The sequence below is a fragment of the Apiospora aurea genome (assembly GCF_038362705.1).
Source record: "Apiospora aurea strain CBS 24483 chromosome Unknown utg000006l_segment0_segment0, whole genome shotgun sequence".
Lineage (NCBI taxonomy): Eukaryota > Fungi > Ascomycota > Sordariomycetes > Amphisphaeriales > Apiosporaceae > Apiospora > Apiospora aurea.
In genome coordinates, this window is record NW_027117393.1 from 3,600,625 (window position 1) to 3,622,613 (window position 21,989).

The 21,989-nt window shown below is 53.7% G+C and overlaps 8 protein-coding genes across 8 annotated transcripts; 7 read left to right on the forward strand and 1 right to left on the reverse strand.

The window, feature by feature from the left end:
- Positions 1-30: 30 nt before the first annotated feature.
- PG986_009691 (cytochrome P450) lies at positions 31-1,905 on the reverse strand (the record flags this gene model as incomplete). The annotated part of the gene is made up of 5 exons (XM_066845913.1): positions 31-188; positions 267-735; positions 870-1,388; positions 1,410-1,631; positions 1,681-1,905. 5 exons carry the CDS (start codon positions 1,903-1,905, stop codon positions 31-33), a joined length of 1,593 nt encoding a protein of 530 aa, XP_066698311.1.
- Positions 1,906-3,541: 1,636 nt separating this feature from the next.
- Positions 3,542-5,101, forward strand: PG986_009692 (uncharacterized protein; the record flags this gene model as incomplete). The annotated part of the gene is made up of 4 exons (XM_066845914.1): positions 3,542-3,743; positions 4,104-4,509; positions 4,566-4,673; positions 4,744-5,101. The coding sequence occupies 4 exons, from the start codon at positions 3,542-3,544 to the stop codon at positions 5,099-5,101; spliced, it is 1,074 nt and encodes a 357-aa protein (XP_066698312.1).
- Positions 5,102-6,314: 1,213 nt separating this feature from the next.
- Positions 6,315-7,399, forward strand: PG986_009693 (uncharacterized protein; the record flags this gene model as incomplete). Its single annotated transcript, XM_066845915.1, has 2 exons — positions 6,315-7,089; positions 7,200-7,399. Coding segments are annotated over 2 exons (975 nt in total), but the record flags the coding sequence as incomplete, so codon positions are not given.
- Positions 7,400-9,819: 2,420 nt separating this feature from the next.
- PG986_009694 (uncharacterized protein) lies at positions 9,820-10,443 on the forward strand (the record flags this gene model as incomplete). Its single annotated transcript, XM_066845916.1, has 3 exons — positions 9,820-9,898; positions 9,970-10,238; positions 10,303-10,443. The coding sequence occupies 3 exons, from the start codon at positions 9,820-9,822 to the stop codon at positions 10,441-10,443; spliced, it is 489 nt and encodes a 162-aa protein (XP_066698314.1).
- A 1,566-nt stretch (positions 10,444-12,009) lies between these two features.
- On the forward strand, positions 12,010-13,759 carry PG986_009695 (uncharacterized protein; the record flags this gene model as incomplete). The annotated part of the gene is made up of 6 exons (XM_066845917.1): positions 12,010-12,163; positions 12,219-12,299; positions 12,344-12,671; positions 12,871-13,111; positions 13,188-13,582; positions 13,648-13,759. The coding sequence occupies 6 exons, from the start codon at positions 12,010-12,012 to the stop codon at positions 13,757-13,759; spliced, it is 1,311 nt and encodes a 436-aa protein (XP_066698315.1).
- A 1-nt stretch (position 13,760) lies between these two features.
- Positions 13,761-14,099, forward strand: PG986_009696 (uncharacterized protein; the record flags this gene model as incomplete). The annotated part of the gene is given in 2 exon segments (XM_066845918.1): positions 13,761-13,882; positions 13,895-14,099. The coding sequence occupies 2 exon segments, from the start codon at positions 13,761-13,763 to the stop codon at positions 14,097-14,099; spliced, it is 327 nt and encodes a 108-aa protein (XP_066698316.1).
- Positions 14,100-16,647: 2,548 nt separating this feature from the next.
- On the forward strand, positions 16,648-17,197 carry PG986_009697 (uncharacterized protein; the record flags this gene model as incomplete). Its single annotated transcript, XM_066845919.1, has 2 exons — positions 16,648-16,912; positions 17,010-17,197. 2 exons carry the CDS (start codon positions 16,648-16,650, stop codon positions 17,195-17,197), a joined length of 453 nt encoding a protein of 150 aa, XP_066698317.1.
- A 2,941-nt stretch (positions 17,198-20,138) lies between these two features.
- PG986_009698 (uncharacterized protein) lies at positions 20,139-21,115 on the forward strand (the record flags this gene model as incomplete). The annotated part of the gene is made up of 2 exons (XM_066845920.1): positions 20,139-20,319; positions 20,760-21,115. 2 exons carry the CDS (start codon positions 20,139-20,141, stop codon positions 21,113-21,115), a joined length of 537 nt encoding a protein of 178 aa, XP_066698318.1.
- Between the last annotated feature and the right edge of the window lie 874 nt (positions 21,116-21,989).

Sequence of the window (21,989 nt, forward strand, 5' to 3'; positions counted from 1 at the left end):
GGGGCAAAAAGGGGCAACGCACTTCTACTGCTAGAGCGCGCGTAAACTAGCGAATGGCATATCGGGCAATCGAAAGATTGTCTCGCTGGCCTTTAGAGTCTTCATTTCTTCCGGTAGCTCCAGGAACTCCAGGTTCAATACGAGCAGCGCGACGACAGTACGAAATTCCATGACAGCGAGCTTGCGACCTGCGTCGATCATGCCAGAGTTCGTCAGCAACCTAATGTATTAAATGATCATTGGGAAAGAAGCGCTTGAAGACTTACCGGAGCATCCTCTATACCCCCCGCCAAATGCGAGCTGCGGCAACGCGTACGCATCGAAGACTTCCTGGCCCGTCTTCTCATCCTTGACAAGCCACCTCCGCGGCTCAAAGGATCCGAGATCGCGGCTAACATCTCCACGCGAAATGCCTTCCCTCGCAGCCAGCTTCGCCCCGGCAGCTTGGCTACTAGCCGAGCGCTTCTCCTCGTCCACGGGATACGGCGCGTGGTCGACGTGGTAGTTCATGAAGATCTCGGCGCCCTTGGGCACGAAGTGGCCCATGATATGCGTGTCGACGACAGTCTGGCGGAGGTTGCCCTTGGCGACCCCCGCGAGCCGGAGACTCTCCTCGCACGCGGCGTCGAGGTACGGGATGTCGGCCCCGAGGAGCTCGTCGACGGATGGCGTCGTGGGGTGGGGGAAGGCAACTTTCAGAGCGGCGCGGAGCTCGGTTTGGGCGGTTGGGTAGGACTCCATGTACCGCATGAATCAGATCAGGGAGTTGGCTGTGGTTTCGTAGCCCTGTTTCAATTGACCATGGTTAGCTAACCCGCAGTTGGTACCATACTTCTGATCGTCGTCCCAGAAGTGACCTTTATACATACTGCGAACATCATCAGGAACGTGTCATCCAGCAGGACCTTATCCTTCGTCGGATCCATCAGGGGTCGTCCCAACTTCTTGGCCTCGAGGACCTTGCGCCGAAGTACCAAGTCCATCATGCAAGTATCATTCTCACCAGCCTCCAAGCGACCGAGCTCGAGACGCTGGAACCGGTCTACGGCCTTGCGCATCACCAGACCAATCTCCGTGTCCACCGTCCTCCGAAACTGGCGGTGGCGGGGCAAATACGCCGCAAGCTTCTGGGCCAATACTGGGATACCCGAGCTCGAGTTCTTCGCAATCATTTCGGAGACGTAGTCTACCTCCCTTCTCAGCAGGTATCCCCGGGGAGGCGGACCCGGATCGCGACGACCGCCGTCACTGGCGTCGCGCTGGCTTTGCAGGAACTTCTTGATCTCGTGTCGCGTGATGCCCGCCTCCTCGCCCACCAAAGCCACCCATATAGCATCCAGAGTCGCGTTATGCAAGTCCTCCACGACCTCAAAAGGCCGGCCGTCCGCCTTGAGGCGTCATGGCTCCACCAGATCCAGCGTAGCATTGTAAATACTAGGCGCCGCGACCTTGCGAAGGAAGTCGGCCCCAAACGCATCAGCCCAAATCCGCTTCTGCTCTTTGACCTCGGGTGTGTTGTACTTGCCCATGAAAGAGTACGGAAAGAAGTTCTTGAGCGTCTTGATGGACATGGGCGCGCGATCGAATTCGCGACCGCGCCGCACCAGGATATCCTCGATCTCGCGCGGGTCCTCGAGCATGACCAGGGGTGCGCGCAGCAGGGACGGAAACAGCACCTACCTGCGCGAGGGGCAGCCGCAGCCGCTGCGTGCTGATGGCGAACATGGAGGTGGAGTACTCATTGGTGGCCTTGATGACTGGGATGAGCTCCGGGAGGTCGCCGGCAATGCGGTTGGCTGATACTTTGTTGTAGGGGATGCCGGGGAACGGCTTGGGGTACAGCCGGCGCCGGGCCGTGAAGACGAGGACGAGAGAACCTAGGAAGAGCAGGATGTACGACAACATCATGGGCATATCTCAAGACATTGGGTCAGAAGTACGAATGCCTCATTAAGAGAGAGGCCACGGTGATGCGAAAGATATGTGCGTGTACTTATGGGCAGGAAAAACACCTCGTCAGCCAGGGGTCAGACAAGGTCGCGTTCCTCCCTGGCGGCAGAACATGCCTCCGACGCCAACAGCCAACACAGCTGAAGCCATCATTTGACTGGATCTGCGATTGTTCTTCCACCTGCGACAGCGAAAGGGATTAGATGCCAAGGAAGTACGTTGGTTCTCTTGCATCTTATGCGACCCTCCCTTACCAGCGTGTCGGTAACGTTCAATACAAATCATGATCCTCTCTTTCGCATAGCCATGGGCTCCGAACCAGCAGGTAGGTATGGAGTATGTTTGCTCGGGCGCTGCATGTAAAGAGAAACCAACTCAGAAGCGGACGGCAGTGCACTGCTTTCCTTTTTTTCGGGAGGGTATTCATCGATTCAACTGTCATCTTTAAACCAAGAAGGCAGTCGACAAGATCTAACTAACCGACCACCTGGAAGTGACTTTACTGGCAAACTTCCAGGGTTTAATGGGTAGAAGGCGGGGGTTTTTTTTTTTTTTTTAGCTGCTGGCACGTTATCGTTACAGTGGGTGGGTGCGAGCTTCATTTCATGTCAAGCGACAACCTACGGACAGCGGGGTAGATTTTGGGATAGATACATCCATGTATTCAGACGCGGTGCGCACTTCATTCGTAGCCATCCTATGCAACCTGGACCTACCCAAGGCATACTACCGATTTGGGCCAGCCCCCAATGAACCCATACGTTTGCGCTCTGGCGTGATGAGTGCATGGCGTTGTTGGTTGTTGGTAGCCTCCCACAACCCATAGCCCGGGCCGAGCTTGGCAATTGCACCCTTCTACGCGCGCGATGGAAGGCAGTTGGATGTAGTGTTGAAGATGGAATCCACCATCTCACCCACAAAATGCCATCACACCTGCGTCTCAGTAATACCGATTTCTCGACGAACAGACGGACATTTAGGGGCGGCCGATCCCGCGCTTACGAAGCAGAAGGGGCAGAGGCGCCCCAGCCTCTCCGCGGACAGATGTCTTCTTGGTTGGGATCGGGACTTCAAGATCAAAGTAACGCTTAGGGCCTTGGGCAAGGAATTCGCTGGCTCAAATGCCCCCTTTGGCGATCATATCTGACGTAGATTGGCTAAGAGAACCGGAACAGCTTCTCCAATCTTGCTCACTGGAGCCAGTATCTGAAGAGAAGATCGTAAGCAGCTTGTCACCTAAAAGGAAAGGGAGTCCACTCCCAGACTGCACGGCAGGGTCACAGTCACATCTGCTCAGCGCGCTTCTGCCAATACAATTTCTGAGTTGGAGATCTCTCACAAGGCGACATATGCAAGAGATTTCTCCACATAGGCATGATATAACAACAATATTCTGCTTTCAATCAGGCCATCATAACTTTCAGAGCCCTCGCTCTACTATCATCATTCCTGCAAACAAGCCAGTCTTCCGCCATCACGCCGGCCATCACTTCTTCACTCCTTGCGCTGCAGTGTTCAGACAGATGAAAGTTACAAACTATTGGAATACATTCCCCGAAGGCGTACCAATCGTCTTACAACAAAGCCCACCATGGACCAAACAGCAAACCTGGATCTTTCACAGGTTCCCGCTTTACCCCCTACTCCCGGAGTTGTATCCAACTTCACAGATCCGCCAAGTCAGGGGCACCTACCCAAGATCGTCACTTATGTGACTTTACCACTCATGACTGGCTTTCTCGGCTTGCGCCTATATACTCGCATCAAGACGTCTGGGTTACGTATAGATGACTGTAAGTTAAGAAGGCCCTACTCTTTTCCCAGCAGACACTGACAAACTATGGCTAGATCTGTGTATACTAGCAGCTGTTAGTCAGACACCCTAATTGTATTTTCTCCAGGGGTTCTAATCAAAGTGTTTAGGGTGCTGTTCTCGGCAATATCGCACTCGCTTTCAGTGGTACAATGATATAACAATGATGTGCCTTATATAACTCCTTTCTTTGGCTGACAGCAGTGTTTAGTTGTCGACCAAGCAGCTGGGCCACACATGTGGGATGTTCCTCTTAGCAAGATAACTCCAAGCTACGCTCGAGTAAGATGGCCCCCAGACTTCCGAAAGCCGCCACAGCCAGCATAGATGTTACTGACAGCGAGCAAGGACTGCACAGTGGTTACCTTGGGGTATTACGTTGCCGCCATGTTCATCAAAGCGGCCATCTTGGCCATGTACATCCGCATTTTCCTTCCCTCAAAGGGCGCCAAGTCCATGCTTTGGATGGGCATCGTGCTATCCACCCTTTTCCATATTGCAGCCATTGCTGTGTATCTTGCTACCTGTTTCCCTCGTCCAGAATACAAGGCTACCGGAGGCTGGTTCTCGCCTCAATATTCAGAGCGGACCTACCGCGTTTCAGGCTATCTTGCTGCGAGCACTGGAATCATCGGTACTGCGATCGATTTCTACATCCTCATTGTGCCCATGGGTTTCCTGTGGACGCTGCAGATGTCCCTGAAGCGCAAATTGGCAGTCTCGGGCGTTTTCGCTACAGGTGCCATGTAAGTATATTCTACGACGGTTTCATGGCCTCATACTTCCCGCTAACGAGGGACAGTGCATGCGGATGTTCTATATTGAGTACCGTCTTTCGATGGAGGATAGCAACCTCGTCCGCCGAGGGCCAGGATGGGAGCTGGAACGGCCCTCCACTCTACGCTTTCTGGTCAGTAAATACTTACTCCCACCATACCCGATAACAGACCGAGCCAGTTCTCCTGCTGACATCAACGCAGTATTGCCGAGATCAATGTAGGCATCATGTGCAGCTGCATGCCAATTGTGTTCGTACACTTCAAGGGGCTAGCGTCTTCGTGCAGCTCCTGCATCAACAAGTTGCGATACCTCGCCCCCAACTCCAAACGGCACGCGTCTGGTGAAGCGTATGACGATCCGAAGGGCTCTTACGGGGGACTTTCCGAGCACGAGTTGCCGCCCCCTGTTCAGGAGAAGGGATTGGGAGGGCTCAAGTCATTAATGCGCAACTTCAACCGAACGGAACGCCTTGCCACCCAAGTTACATACTCGGAGGTTCTCACAGTTCAAAGTGCAGAGTACGATTACCACGGGCAGTTTAGGCAAGGAATGAGATGAAGGGGCCGATGCTGTTGAGATCCCAAGCTTTCTCATCATGAGTTACTTCGCCAAGCTAAACGCCATCGATATGACACAGGATTGTCAAGTTGAGAAGGGACCAAGTCATGATAACCGATCCCGGGGGAGATGAGTGCGAGAGACGAATCGAGCAATGAACTCGAGAGTTTATTTGCGCGAGTATTTAAATCGATATACTTCGCGATACGTAAACTGGCAGGATGGAAGCTGCATGTGAGTGGACTTTACGTGCAAATTGGACCCCAAGCCTTCCCCGCCAACCTCCCTTTCCTTGCTTACGCGAGGTGCTGCCGTGAAGGGTGCCTCAGGCAACCACTGATTGGCAGTTGCCAGATCCTAAAACTCACATCGCATGTGAGAACGGCTGCTTGTGTTTGAGATCTGGCTATCCGGCTCCTGGCTGAACAGCAGTTGGATGAGATGAACGACCCCGATTGGTTAGAACCAAATGCACGATGAGCAGCGACATCTTCCACTGTAACCCACCCTAATATCATCTTGATCATCTTACTTGCCCAGGACATCATCATAGATGTAATTGTGCAACACGCAGGCAGATGCAGACACATCGTGATGGACGCATCTATAATATCAACAAGTTCTTCGCAGTCCAATGATCCCGCCGACAATGATAGCGACCGACAAACATCGAGTCGTGGAAATTGATTCCGAGCAGTTGGGTCGTGTCTGGTGGGGGCTCCTCGTAATCGCCAAGTTGTCGACGGCTGATCCCTGGCTCCCAGTAGTGAATACGGAGGGGCCGGCTAGAGAAGTGGTATCGTCATTGGTCGAGCCAGGAGCCCTGGCGCTCCACCGGGCAGGGGGTCGGGTAGGGGGCTTGCTTGACGGCTTCCGTTCGGAGAAAGGACCAGCAGCTGGGATGGGTCAGGGAATGACGATCATCGACAAGCACAAGCGCTGGAGCCCAGCAGGCCCAGCAGGCCCAGGTCCCTCCCAAAATGACGGTAGACGCGGCCCCTAGAGCACAGAACGAGCCTACATTAGTTCTGACTTGCCCAAACTTGTCTTGGCCGCCGTGCCTCTTTTTCCCTTTCCTATCCCTCTTGTACACGACAATGTTGGAGACGGCAGGGAGGGAAGACGTCTCGTGCCGTTCTGTAACATTATACTGAAATAGCCGTCTGTCGGACCGTCGGATTTTGGGTGCGCGCGCAACATGATATCCGCTAGGTCCGGGCTAGGCCGAGTTGTCGTTGCATGCGCTGTCTTGGTCTGTTTCTCCTGGTTCATCTGCTCTCTGTACCCCGGTTACCCCATTTTCGGCGGCCCAGCCAGCAGCGAGGCCGTAGTGCACATCCCGATAGCGCAGCAGCAGTCGCGGGAGGTTGACGTCGTCGTCGCGAGCACCAAGAGCGACAACACGACCTGGTTCCACCGCCACCTGCCGCCGCAGTGGCAGAAGAGCATCTATGTCGTCGACGACCCCAAGGCGCGCCTGACGGTGCCGCAGAACAAGGGCCGCGAGGCCATGGTGTACCTGACGCACATTGTCACCAACTACGACGACCTGTCGGACCACCTCATCTTCTTCCACGCCTCGCGCTTCGCCTGGCACAACGACGACCCGGACTACGACGGCCTGCCGACCCTCCGCAACTTCCAGCTCCCCTACCTGCGCCAGATGGGCTACGTCAACCTCCGCTGCGTCTGGGTCATCGGCTGTCCTGCAGAGATCCGGCCGATGGAGGATGCGCCGCAGACGTCCGAGGTGGAAAGGAGGGATGTGCCGACGGCCAAGGAGGTCTACAAGGATTCCTTTGAGGAGCTCCTGCCCGGCCACCCGGTGCCCGAAGTCGTCGCCGTGAGCTGCTGTTCTCAATTCGCCGTCACGAAGGAGGCCATTCGTCGGCGTCCAAGGGAGGACTATATCCACTTCCTCGAGTGGCTGCTCAATACCCCCCTCGAAGATGCGTTGAGCGGGAGAGTTTTCGAGTTTGCTTGGCACAGTAAGTTTTCCATCCCACCTCAGCAGCAGTCGGCCCACTTTGGGGGGGGTTGTTTGCACGCCTGTCAGTACCCGAGACAAGACACGTTTATTTACCACATCACTCTTTAGTTATCTTTGGCCAAGAAGCCGTGCATTGCCCCTCGCCGGAAGCCTGCTACTGCAACGTCTTTGGTCTCTGCGGCCTCAACTGCACAGAGAGCGAGTGCGACGGACGATACACCCTGCCACCAGTGTCGACTCTGCCAGTCGGCTGGCCGAACGTGGGCTGGGACAAAGAAGAGCGGCCCTTTTCTGGGCCCCCGCTCTGATGGATTGATTGATCAGCGAAACGCGATGCGAAGCGAACTGAGAACGTCGAGCCAACACGAACATTGGCACATGCATAGCGAAGCGAAACGAAACTAGATGCTTGCTTGTTGCGTCATCGTATATGTGCTGCATTAGACGTCTGAAACAACGCACGCCGGGCAGGCATATGCGCAGGCGCAGGAGAAACTTGCTGCAACATTTACTCTACAGGCGTGCCTGCCCCTGAAGAAGTAGCTAGAACCTTATCGATAGAAGTGAGCCCAGTTGGCCGGCAGTCACAGGGCACACCCATCATGTCTTCATCGGAATCGCCTTCTGATGATCGCAAGCATACTATTAATAGCGAATTGGATTTATCAACCTATTAATTCTCGCGCAGGTTACTGAGATGTTTGAAACTCCTTTTTATTCGGCTCCCCTAGGATCAGGGTCCGTTTCGTTCTTTTGGAAGAAAGTTGTTTCCACGTGGGATGCGCCCTCAACCCTCAACCCCCCCAACCACCCCACTAGGCACACGACGCTACGGGTGGGGGATAGCGGAAGGTTACTTTAGCTAGCGCCGAAACTGCGCCCGCACGCCCTGACGAAAGCTCTGACCTGGCACCAAAAAGCTTGGGTTGGGCTAATTGGAAGCCATACAAATCTGTCTGCAATGAAGTCGAGAACCTGGGTAGCAGAAACCCGGTACTGAGGCTGGCAGACCTCAAGAGGCTACATGCAATTCTGGGTAATGTAGCCAGCCGCCTCGACGAGAACTCCAGGAGTATACTACTGCATGCTGAGCAGCCGCTTTTCTCGATTGAATTGAAGCCGTGGGTAACTGAGTTGCGACTCTCCTACGTACACTTAAGATGCAGGTACTTTCAGTGTCGCACTCGGGGCAAGCTGCATGCATCCCAGACGCATCCCCAGGTCTTCCAAGCCTCCTGCTCTACGTCGTAACGGCTTCACGCAGAATAGGGGCTGGGGGAAGGAGCAAAAGCTCCAAAGATTAACTTTCTTGTTTTTGGCTCTAATTAATATTGGACTCCCTGGAATCCCCACGCCCCGAAGACAGCGACCGGGGCAAAAAACAAGGGTCCGTACATAAATCTGAGGCCGGGATATCGGTGCTACAGTAAGGGGCAGTGACAGCACCACAGGCACTATTCAAGATAGCTCATATATGCTGCTTGGCTCTAGATGGACTTGACTTCCTTCAGCAAGGTTCTGTTATTACATGGTTCGTAGGTATATACGCAAATATTCTTCCCCCAGGGCTTTGGTCACGAGCTCGGATTACTTGACGCATGCTAGGACTCGTAATGGGGAGGGCCGTACCCCTCGCTACAGTTTACTGGCCGGACGGAGGCGCGAAGCTGGCGTGTTGCCGACTACTCTGTGCTAGGACCACTCAACTTGAAGTTAGATCAGGCAAGCCAGACACCCATCCCAACCTTCGGACCCGATTCCCGAGATCCTGTTCCCCTTTGGGGAAATAATTTCGGCCGCGTCCCCACATCTCCGGTGATGCTCTCAGGCAGCCTGAACAATCACCAGTGCCGAACAATACCCCCCGATACTGCTGCCTGGAACGTAAGCAGGCTGCGGCCGAGCCGTAACGCCCAGGGCCGATGGTTCGGACCCCAATCAGGAAATTATTTCGGACCCTAGCGTGCCTAACCGCCGCCGAAAGCCGATGCCCTAGACCCCAATTAAGCAATTATCTCGGCCGCTAGCACTTCCAGCCGGCCGAAACCAAGGCCGAGATATGTCTCAGTTATGGTGAGCACATACATGCACGCTCTGCAGCCAGTTCTGGTCCTGCGGCGGGAATTTAATTTGTGATTGTAGTAATACTGTCCTTTGTACCCCATTAAACGTTCTCACGCGGTTCAAAGGCTCGGTGCTTCCCGCGAGTCGTGCGGAGAATGGTGTCTTTGAACTTGACCCCTACTGTAATGAAGCAACTGGGGGACATGATTAAATCGTACCCGGCTCTCACAAGTTTCCTTCGATAGGATTCAACATCAAGGTATGCACGTAGCCTTCATGCAGTTTCACCTCAGCCTCAGCTACTGAACTCTACCAGTTCGGGGCTACGCTCGGCAGTTTCGATCTTCAAAGTTTGCACCTTGCCAAAAACTGTCTTTTTCTGAGTTTACTGGCCATTCAGCATCCTGTAGTGTGCTTCAGCGTGCACATAGGGTCAACCTTGCATTCCATATTTGCATATGTGATAGCTGTCATACATTATCCAACCCCTTTGGTTTCAGGGAAACTGAAATCACATCAAGACACGCCCAGTGCCCCGTTGTCTCACATAATAAGTTCTTGGTCTACTACATCGCCTCGCCGAAGGGTGTCATACTGTATGTGCCACCGTCAAAACCGCGTTGCACCTTGAGTGACATCGATCCTGCCGTGACTGGAAACAAGTATGCATGCGGAAGTCCAGTCTCGAATTGACTCCAGAGGCGTGTCCCAGATAAGGGCGCTGGAGCTCCCCTACGCGCCGAGTATTCACTACCGTTTTTGACTCAAGCATTCACTTGTCCGCTCTCCAGTACTTAAACGATCCTGCCTTCAGATATCGCCGACCTCAACACACACCAAATTTTCGACCACACCGTCAACTACGTCGTCGACTACACCGTCAACTACGCCGTCGACCACATCGTCAACTACGTCGTCGATTGGATCGTAAACTATGTCGTTGACCACACCTCCGACCACATCGCCGAACACATCGTCAACAACATCGTCGACCCATCGAAGCCTCTCGCCAAAAATGCTTCACTTGGTCGCTGCCTAATCCTACTTAGGCCTCACCTTTCGATCGCCCCGCGGATAATCAAGGTATACCTCTCGCATTTAAATCACTCGCTCATTACTCCGCCATCGCATCCAACGTCGCCCGCAGACGCTTCCCACAGAAAAGTCCAATACACTCCCTTCTTGCAACGACAATCACCCAAGGGAAAAACCCCGCATTTCCAAGATCACTACCAAATCTCTTCCCCGTGACCTTCACCACTGGAAGTTACCATACTATGGCACTTGACTCTTTGTCACGTCAAGAAGTACTGCAGACCTCACGCTTTGACAATAGTACAAGGTAAGCATAGTCACTCACACTATTCGTGACTTACGTGTGCTGAGATTCCTTTCGTGCCACCAGCACACTCCCCCAGACAACTACTTACGGGGTCACAAGGCCAGGCAATGACGGCAACAGTGAGTCACAATCCAGCTTGTATTACTATCAAGATGTGTAGAGCGAGTGTCTCCTTCATATTATAAGTTGACAATCACCTCTGCGCACTTTCCCAGGTCAGTGGCTTCATCTCTCGGGGGTATAAACACCTCCCATCTTTCCCTCATCCCCATCCTTCCCTCCGTCCCTCAACACCTTCATATATCATCTGTACTTTTCAAGTTTCTACCCTTCCATCCTTCAAGATATCCTTCAACAGCTCAACTCTTACATATCCTCCCTCCAGAGAAAAGACCTTTTCTTTTCTCTAGCAACTACCACGTCAACCCTTCTTCTCCGAACGCTCAACCTTCTCGCCACAAACGAATTTCACCTGCGCATACGCTCCGCAGGAAGTTGATCTTCTTTCCATCCTTTATTTCACTCCAGTCTCCTCTCCTTCATCTTTCAAGACATCATGAACGCATCATCACATCAGCTCACACTGGTACAGCGTCACGCATTACGGAGTTGGGTAGGTTACATATATATTATTTCCTTTCCTTGCCTTTGTGTCTTCCTTTCCCTCCTCTTCACGAGCATCATGAACCCGGAACCAAGCTTTGTCACAATACCCAAACACATCACCGCACTTGTCCCCCAAAGAACACAAGAGTACTTGTGCCAAGGTAGGTTACACGAATCCAACATCTTTCACATCTTCTACCCTTCATATCCCGCTGTTGCTTCACTTCATCTTTTACATTATTCTGTCCTTCGGAAGTCTCTGGCCACATCGAGATCCATTATATCTATGACCGTGAGCCCTGGTTGGTATTTTCCTTGGCTTTCCATCCCACAACTTTCACAGCACATCTCCCTTTCCATTTGCTTGCACGTCATGACCTTATCAATATTGTTATTCCACCCCGACTTTAAGTTGAGTGTGTGCCGGTGCAAAGCTCCCTTCGATTTGGTCCTCATACCCAAATTTCGTCGTCACGTACTTTTCCCACACCTCTCGGCCCGGTTCACTGGCGGTCGTATCCGTTCGCTACGTGGGATCCGGTCTTTTCGTTTGCTTCCTCAACATTTCCCCATCCCCAACAACACTTTTGACGAAAGCCGGGTTGATATCAATCATTTTGATCCAGTGTGTTTGCCTAAAACTCGTTCCTCTCTCGTTGGACTGGATTCTCCCCCGTTGAATTTCGTTTCGTTCCACTCCCTTCACTACGCAAGTATAATACTAACCAGGCAGCTCACGCAGGCGGAGCCTAACTTGGAAGACGGAGAAGACTAATTGTCGTTGTCCCTGGAGGTTTTGTACCCAGAATACCAGGTAAGTTACCCATCATCAAGGCGCAGAGGTTGCTGGGGACTCTTCGCTAATTCTGAAAGTGACGCTGGGGGGCGCTGTAGGGATATGCCCGCATGATCATCCCCAGGTTCGAGAGGGAGCCGTACCAGCTTCAGAAATTCCCTGAAGTCGTCGAAGTCACGGACAAGGACATCCAGAAGCACGCGACCGAACTGATCATCCGAATGGACAAGGTTCGCAAGGCCAACGAGGATAGGCACCAAGTAAGTATGGACATATTTACCTCCGCATACTAATGGATGGGTAACTAACTTTCTATCAGCCGAGATGATGCATGAGATTGCCCAGCTTCCGGGTACTGTCGCATCTTCTTCTTCTGTTGCCGACATCAAGCTGGATGGATGTCGTTGTGGCCTCGTGCGGCTTCAGAGTGCTGAGAGGCGGAAGCCCATCCTCCTACAGCTCCTGCGACCCCTGTCGCATCCGCAGCACAGACCCCGGCTCCGTCGACTTCTCGGGCCCGATCTCTGCGACAGACGGCTCGATCTGCCACACCTAAGCCTTCTGCGCAAACCCCTCAAGCAGAGAGGCTTGTTGGGCCCCCACGATGGAGGCCTAAGATCGCACCACGGGTCTCTCGGGCGGTCGAAGACAGCGTCGGCTTCAAGCAGGAGTACCTGGACCGCATGAACAACTTCAAGCCCCAACCGCTGAAGTCGGTCCTGGAGGAAGAGGAGCCCGATGATGACTTCTTCTTCCATCATCGATGGCTACGGTGATGGTTACGTCTTGCCTCCCTGCCTTGCACTTTCACCTTGCAGCCGTACCTTTACCTGCCAAAGGTCATGAATCTGCTCCCGGACCTCAACCGACGCCAGCGGGAGCACACCTGCCTCCTGGCGAAGTTTTACTGCATGCCCGTCCTCCTGTACTTCGCAGAAATCCTCCCCCTACCACAAGTACTTCCACCTTAGAGACCCCGAGCCCCTGGTACTCGACGCCTACCTCTTCTGTCTCATATACACCGTCGGGCGCTTCATCGATAAACATGCCGTCCTCCCCAGAAGATTCGGGTTCAAGCCCCTTTATAACCTGGCAGACTCCTTCGACTGGAAGCTTGACAACCTTTCGTGCCGAGACAGAATCTTCCATCTCTCCGAAGATGGAACATGGGAGGAGATGGACCCCTTCATCAACCCGGACGAATACTTCGTCGTATGAGCCGATGCTGAGAACGAGAGCCAGCCGGACCGCAGGCCTCACCGCACGGTGAAGCTGCTCCACCACCAAGGCCGACGTCCCTCGAGTTGACAAGAGCCTGTCCCCTCACATTCGAGGCAGAGCCCCCCGGCCTCGAGGAGGACGAGGATTAGGAAAGATTGTACCTTTTCCTGGACTCGTCGATGGCCACTTCGTCGAGAACCTGGGCGAGCCCAACGAGCATGAGGAGTTCTGCCGGGGGTGGTCGTCGCTGTACAAGGAACTAGCGGCGAGATACAACCAAGTCCGCGACCCGCTCCTGTCCCAGGCAGAGGACATAGACTTCCAAGATTTTATTGGAAGAGACTTTGGAGAAGGCACGAAGCCAGTTGTGCTGTTACTGGCGGTCTCCTTCTTGGCCCATGTACAGCAAAGACGCTCCAGAGCCGTCTATGCCTGTCGACCCAGCCTTGCAACAGCAGATGGGTAACGCCCCCAACCAGCCGATCGCGACTGCACCGGCACAAAACGCAGAGCCTATTGTTCCGCAGTTCCCACAAGCCCAAGGTTCTGTCCCTTCTCCGATGGCACCCTCTGCGGGACCTCGAGCTTGCCGGCTCCAACTTTGGTCGAGCCGTCAGAGAGAGGATCGTACTTCCGTGAGATGTTCCCCGAGGACTACCCCGATAGATTCTCACCGGAGGATCAGGAGATCGATGATGATAAGGCGGGCCTTGGCGAGCAGGAAGAGGATCTCGGCGAGCAGGAGGACCTCGGCGAGCAGGAGTAGAACTGTAGAAACGTGGTCGAGAAGTTCGACGAGCTTCTGGCCATAGGCTACTTCGGGAAGTCGAAGATTAGCTATCATGACGACGGAGAGAAGGAACCCGGTCCCATAACCCCCCAGCAGAAGACGACGCTGGAAGAGACGTTCGGAAGATGGCCGGTGCAGGCCGCTTGCATCAAGAAGGGTTGTACGCACGCAGAGCCGCTCAATTGCTGAAACCAGGCTGCTCCTTACCCTGTCGACACTTTACAACCTTGCCTGTATCTCCCCAAGTTCATGAATCTGCTCCCGAACCTCCTCAGCATTAACCGCCGACAGTGGGAGCACACCTGCCTCCTGGCGAAGTTCTACCGCATGCCCGTCCTGCTGCACTTCTCGGAGTTTCTGGCCGACACAAAGGGATGGTGCTAAACACTGCACGAGGATCATGTTGTCCAGCTTCAGACCATGGTCAGCCCGCACACGCGTCGAGTGGAGTGTGTTCGGCACATTCATCTGCGCCACCTGCTGGAGGCTGTGCCAACACGATCAAGCAAGACCGAAGCGGCCAAGGCGTACGAGAACATGGGACTCAGAAGACAGAATACCCCCGCCGGACCATCGAAGCAGAAGCCCACTCCGAGACAGACCCGGGCTTCCAAGTCTCCCACACCAGAGACTCCGTCTTCACGAGCGTCTCCGGGGTTGCGACCAGCAGTTCCACCTGATGCGTCCCAACCAGAAGATGAACGCGGGGAGGCGCGTAACCCCCATCAAATGGGCCGATGAGCAGCTCGAGATTCCCACCTTCCAGATGTACTCTGGCGTCGCCCGTGCTTCGGGCCTTAAGGCCGAGTTTATAAAGAGTCGTGTGCCGCGATTCGTCGACAGGGAAGGAGCTACCAGCTCTTTCCAAGAGTTGATGGGAAGGATATGCCCGCTGGGGCCTATCCTCAACACGGAGCGACGCCGGTTGGTGTTGCCAGCGAACTGGCTGTCTGTTGGCCTGCTCGGTATGAGGCGAAGGAGCAAGAAAGGACAAGAGAAAAACGAAAAGGAGACGAGAAGAGCAAAAAAGAGACGAGAGGAGGGTAAAAAAGAACGAAAAAAAACCCACAAAAACGAAAGCCGTGATCCCCGTCACGATCCCCGTCAAGGACTAACTCGAGGTCCCATGAAACAACTTCGTGAACAGTTGGCCGAAGCCCCTGAACTGCTGGAACAAGAGGAAGAGTCACGCTGTCGTGGCGGGGGTCACGCACCCCGTCATATCCTGAGCAAGAGTTCGCGAGCGCTGCGAGCACTGCAAGTAACGCGACCAGTGAGAGCAAAGATGCTTCGAAGATGCTTGCAGAGTCCAACGGCCTCCACACAGGCAAGCCGGAAGCATGCGATCGTCCGATCGCTTCCGCGCACAAGCACGCACAGCTTTCGGGCACGCTGCCCTTCATCAGGAACCATGAGGGTGCTTTTACACTTCAAAAAACATATTGAAGGGCAGTGTGCTTTGTTCGGGTGACGCTTTTCTCCCCCGCATGCAAGCCAGAAGCCTGCGGTCGTCCGATTGCTTTCGCGGACAAGCGCGCACAAATTGCGGACGCGATGCCTTTTAACAGGAACCACGAGGGTTGCTTTTACACTTCAAAAAATATATTGAAGGGTATGGTCCTTTGTTCGGGTGAAGTTGCCGACTCTCGGAGAGAGTCGGGCCACGTTCAGGGATGAGAACGACCAGGCCCAGTACGGAGTCGGCAAAGATGTCTGATGCTTCCTTCACCAAGGGCTCTTGCTGAAGAGCTGAACAGCCGTCTGACTCGTGGCGGGAGCAACATCTGCCATCGGCAGATCCAGCAGAGGGGAAGAGGGAGAGAAGTCGACTTCCCTGCCTGCGGAACGTACCTCTGGATCGTGGAACAGGCCCGGCCCATGTACCGATGCTTCCCGACCACCTCGGTGGTGACGGCCGGACGCGCCAGTCATCAATATCTCTGCCGAGTAGGAGGGAAAGTACACGAACGAAAAGTATATCGAGAGAAGATAACGCGTTTCAGCGCGGGAAGAAGTAAGTTCAACGAGAAGTGAACGAACTTCAGCGAAGGAAACTGGACTGACATTAGTTTTTGGCAGTATTGTGCAGGGGTCGATCTTAAAGGCTTTTCGGGACTCATTGTCCTGAGCCACTGAGAGCCCAAGAATGGCTCTTCTAGCGACGCCAAAGCTCAAGGGCCATCAGACGACCGCCCCGCAAAGGTTGCTGAGGGCACTAAGGAGCAGGAAGATAACCCTGAAAAGCCCCAGCTGCGCTGTGTGCTGAGAGCTCATCGGGCACATTTCTCAACCACATCCGGCTCAGCCCGCCAGGCACGGAGTCCAAGCCGTTCTCGATTACCGATGGAGATATAGCGCAGCTGGGAATTGACTTCCGAGGAGGAGAGGAGATGTTTTTCCGTTGCGTCAAGAGGACAGCAGTTCGCGGGAAGGCAAAGGGGCAGCAGCCAACCAGGTGGAGTTGTCGAGAAAGCAGCCAAGTCCGAGCCCGCGGTCATGCAATCCCCTCACCACCTGTCGTCCTCGGTCCCCTGACTTTCGTTCCTGATTAATGAAAGCGTCTTGTGTTGGTCTCTTCCCTCGTAACCGGGGGTACCGCTGATTCCTTCAATGGCACACCGGACACGCATCTGGCCGGGCACCTCTTTGGCTGGCGGGATGGTGACTTTTGCTCGGGTCGTGCTCCGCACGGCCCCGGGCTCCTGCTTCTTCCCCTCTGAGGAGCACTTCAAGCTCGATGGAACATTTGCCAGCTAAGATACGAGGCCGGAACCCCTTCGACACCGAGGCGGCCATTCTAGCTGCCTACATCGATGGGCAGTGGATTCGTGGCGAGCTGTGCCGGGAGGACAGTCTCGGCAATGGCCCATTCGTGGCCATCATTAAGGAGAGACTGACCAAGTCTCGCAATGGCACGGCCGGCTGGCAGGCTTTCAAGTTTGCTGGCCTTGCGAGCGCGCCATCGCCAAGGATCTTCAGGCCGATCTGCCCCTGGCACTGCCGTCGCCAAAAGGCTTGCGGCCACTGGCCCTGAGCTGTTCGCTCACGCCCAGGCCAGAATAAAACTCCTCTAAGAGCGCCCGCTCACCAACAACATAGTCGCCTGCTACTGCGCCATGTCCGCCAGCCTGAAGGAGCTGGGCGACGAACTTGACAAGTTCCCTGAGGTCGTCGATCTCACCGACCGCGATATCCAGAAGCACGCGACTGAACTCATCATCAACATGGACAATGTTCGCAAGGCCGTTCTACAGCTGTCGCCGACGGATGTCAAACGTGTTTGCTGAGGAGTGTTTGACTGCCACACGCAAGATGGAGCCGAGAAAAAGCTGCTTTAGCGAAGAAGAGGAAGTTGGCTGCATCCAAGTCGACCAAGAAGGTTCAGGAGAACTTGAAGCCAACAGACGAATCCACAGTCGACAGAGGAACTTGATTTGGAAGGAACCCGGGTTTTGGCACAGCTAGTTTCCCTTGTGGTGTTATAGTACATGATGATCGTTCCTTTTGCTTTTCGACTCATACCGGCAGACCAGCAGAAGCAAGTGACTCAAAACCATGATCGCGTCCCTCCCGGCAACAAGTGTAACCCCAATAATATGATCCCCGAAGATGCCACGACACTTGATAACAAACGTTTCTCCATCCTCCGTTCGATCCGGGCACGACAGCGGGGTGCGCTGATTTACCAAGCCCGCCAATGTCCGTGCTCCGATCGCAGCTTACGTCGTCGGTACTCTTCGTGCCACCCTGGGTTGTATGGGAGCCAGCACCCTTCGGCCTCTGTGGCGGCGGGCCACCCCCCCATAGGAGGGGTCCACTGTCATCGTGAGGTTGATGTCTACGCTCCGAGCCTCTACCCTGAACATATTGAACGCCTCTTTTACGACCAAAGCGGCCAACAATGTGGGACGGTGCCAACATACGTCGAAAACCCCTGCTCTGGTAGGCCAAGTAGTTTGTGAAGCATTGGCCAAATGGGGCGGACATACTCCTCCAGGGCCATGTGAAGTGGCGTCTCGGTTTCACATGGCCCTGGAGGAGTTCCTTTCAACAAACACCTGAAACCGAGGCAAGCTGCCCTCGAATAGGCAATGTTGTGGAAGGATATTAAAAAGAATACAAGAAAAGAGATGTAGTGAAGGGATATAAAATAAGAATGAGGATGGAGTCACCGCACGATCCGTAACTTCGGGAAAAGGGTTGGCTCTAAGGGTTGGGAACGTTGGGCCTTCCCGGGCCAAGAGGCCGTGCCCGAAGAGGTTCCTGGGCGATGGTCAGTTCAGAAAGCATGTGGAAAAAAGGGTTGCACATACGAGGAGACGCATTAGTGCTGGGAGCAGGGCCTGTCGACTGCTTGCGCGAAGAGATTCCCCCTGATCTTCCATTGTTACCCGCCACTGTCCCCTCAGATGAGGGAGCATATACCAAAGCAGCATCCATCAGTTGCAGCAAATTCCTCGAGCTGCTTCTTCGCGTTATTGCAAGCACAAACTCTTCGAGATATCAAGGTTCACTTGTTGAGATCCGCAAGCAACGAGCCGTGCCCAGCAACCATGCAACCTGCGTTCAGGTGATGGTGTTGCCAACGGCAGGATTGAAGCCCTTAGAACTGCTGTTCTTGTCGAGAAGCACTGGCACTTGATTCGTCAGTCACCGAGTACGAGAGCCCCAATACCGAATAAGCCAAGAAAGCCAAGAATTAGGCATTGGGTGGCAGGTACTTACCCCTTGAAACCGTCGGCAAGATCCGACACCTCAAGAAGGAGGATGGCGAGCTACTATGGCGCAAAGACATCCAATACGACCCCGCTGCCTCTGCATTGCGTCTTGAACTGCTTGGGGTGTGGGAAAGAGGATTCCGTCGATGCTGTGGGTGTCTTGCCATGATGCTGAGCACCGAAGTAGGGGATGTCGCCGCCAGAAGATGTTAGCAAGAAGGGAGATGGCTCTTGGCGGTGACGGGTATGGAGGGTATTGTGCTGTTGCGGGTGATGTCCAAGGGCTCAAGGTGATGCTTCCCCAGGTCGAGGCTTTGGAAAGAAACATTACCCAAGGCCTTGAGTCAACGATGCCAGTTCGAATGCCAGAGGGCCCAAAGTTGCTCAGAGCAATGGCACCTAGGACTGATGGAACGGAACGTCAAGATCAACAACGGCGAGCCAAGGAAGAAGGTGATGCAGAAGCAGAGAGATGAGGCTGATGATGTGGAAGGAAGCCATTGGGTCTCCGATCAACTATGGCCAAGGGAAAAAACAAACGAGATAGTGTCTGTCTGTCCTGAACGAGATGGGAGAGACCAGAACTGCGATGAAGGCAAAGAAAAGGACTATGATGGAGAGTCAAGCTTCGGAGAAGATGTGATCCTGTGGAAACAAACATGGAAGTACAGAGTAATGCACCAAAGTCGACTATGGGGCGAAACAACCATGTCATGGATGGGTCGCGCTGGCACCTTCCCTGGCGCGTCCCTCCACTTCAGCCCCAAAACAGCACTTACACAGAATATTACACAACCACTCAGTCTCTGCCCGGGTGTGACTTCAGGGTTTGCAAGGCCAACAAAACAGAATCGAAGATGCCAGAGATACTATGATGTACACCACCCTCGCCTTCCAGAAATCATTGTATACCCAACAGACTCCCCCGAGGTGATTACTGCTTTTCGCAGTTCTCCGGCAAGAACTACTATACTTACAGGGTAGTAGTGAGAGGCGTGGCGAGAGAAGACAGAGAAAATGGAAGAGCAGATGCGAGCAAGAAGAAGGCCAAGAAAAGAAAAGCGAAAGTGGAAGGAGTGGTGTTTCCTTCAATAATATGCAACGGATGCCATCACTCGCTACTATCGGCTTCATGTACGCATAACGGCACAAAAGCAAGGCATCTTTGTGGAAAGACCAAGGCTGCGAGACAAAATCGTGGATCGGAGCCTTCCTAAATGTCGTTGGCCGATTACGTATCAAGTATACAGCATGGGGTCGGCCAAAGTAATACCCGCCCGACGCAGCCGCCCACCAGTCAGACGACCACAATTTTGTTCCACCCCTTCCTACTTCGACATCAGGCCACTTTCAAACGCGTGGGAAAGAAGGTAGCAACACTATGGCCGCTAGCACCGTAACTACCTTCCCAGAATGGAGTTGCAGATAGTACGCTGTTGACGGGCAGTGACTACAGTATCGGGAAGGACGGCAAGTATTTTGGCCACTGCAGCAACGTGCAACAACAATAATGACTGACCCCTACTTCCCACACTTCACAAACAACTGCCACGAAGTAGAGAAGGTGGGTGACCTGTCTGCGTTGCTTCTCCCTTCTTGGAGCAATTACACCTCCCCTGCCCCTGCTCCCTTCCTCGAGATCACTACCATCGAGACAGCCACTGCGCTCCTCCAAGAGAGTGTTCTGACGGGTGCGTGTATCACTGGACACTCGGCGCTGTCACTACACAAGTGTTTCTGGTTTGTTGAGTACGAGTATGTTGAGAAACTATACTACTTGGTTCAGAAAATCCCGCAACGGAGCCCACTGCGACCACAAAGCAGTCGTACCGTTCATGTTTTGCCATCTTCTTTCAGTCGATGCTCAGTTAGCCAGCAATAGCCTCACCACCAGCCATCCCACCTCCTCCCCAAGCCGGCAACAAGTGCCGCTCCGGAGTTCAGATAATCTCTTGGCCAAAGAGAGTTGAGTTCCAGTTCCAGGTATGAATTCCCAGACTTGTCCATGGACGCTGCCAACATCCTCCTATCCTGTACCAACTCAGACGAGGCGCCTTTGATTTACTACAAGATGCTGACTTCCAAGACGAACAAGACTAGGCTGGGTTGCCTGATTAGCAACAAATCAGAGCCACAGCAACAAACAACAACAACAACCAAATGTTACGAGCATCGGCTCGAGAAACCGCGGCCGAAATGCCATCCCAATATCGCCTTAACCCCGGCACCGCTTTCGCTAGCTCTAACCTGCTACATTACCAGCCATTACTCCCGCCTGACGCTGTGACGTTTGCGAAAGAGCGGGCAGATGATACTCACTACGATGCGAGACCGGAGCCTATTCGTACCCGTCTACAACGTGTGGGAAGTACAACCGCGGTTTACGTGGCCCTTGGGCTAATCCGGGCTACTCCTGGATACCCGGGTTGGTTTCTTCCCTCCTTGGAGACCTTCCCTTCGGCGAAGGAACTTGCGAGTATCTCCTGAAGTACACTGTTGGGGCCCGGACTCCGCCCATACCGGAGCCCAGACCTTCTCTTAGGGGAAGGAAATACTGCGGAGGCTAGGCCCAGCACGCTATCACGCTTGTGCAAGCGATATGGAGTGATCTGGGGGTGGTTGGAGTTGCAAGAAGGAAAAGTAAGTCTATGATCACGGAATGTAGCTCGCCACACAACGAACTAACCATTTACAGGCTCCTATTCGTATTCTCTATTCTTTTCACCTCTTCCTTTTTCTCTATCCTTACTCTCTCACGCCATCATCCCCCATACAACCAACACAGGCCTATTTTCGAAGCCGCTCAGGATATACCTATCCAAAAGCTACACCTCGGGCCTTGCCATTCGACGTCACTGCCAAATACTGAAAGTGATCTGGCTCCTAGGGAAGGTCAGCTGACGCTCGAGGAAGCTATGGATTACTTCGAAGTAGGGTTCTGGTAAGATATTTCTTTAGGTGTTTCCTTTTACTACCACATGGCAAGAAGGATGGTTTCAAGTTTGGTTCCTATCTCTGACCGCAAGGGTACATCAGACAGATCAAGGACTGGCAGATGTTGTCAGATATGAGCTATCTGTGCTGGCCAACTTACATGGATGCCTTGACCGCCGAGCTTCCCCAGGCTCACTCTCCTTTCTTGTTCTCTTTGCTTTTCGACTCATACCGGCAGACCAGCGGAAGCAAACTGAGCAAAAGCCCACCACACACATGGACCCAAAAAGAAGGCACTATGCCCAATACCCTCCAAATCTCTCGGGACCACGGAGAAGCATGCTCGCGGTCAGGTGTCTCGCATGGGCTGCCAAGATAGCACACTTCAGCTATTTTCTGTTGTCTGGGGATGCATCGGCCATTTGCC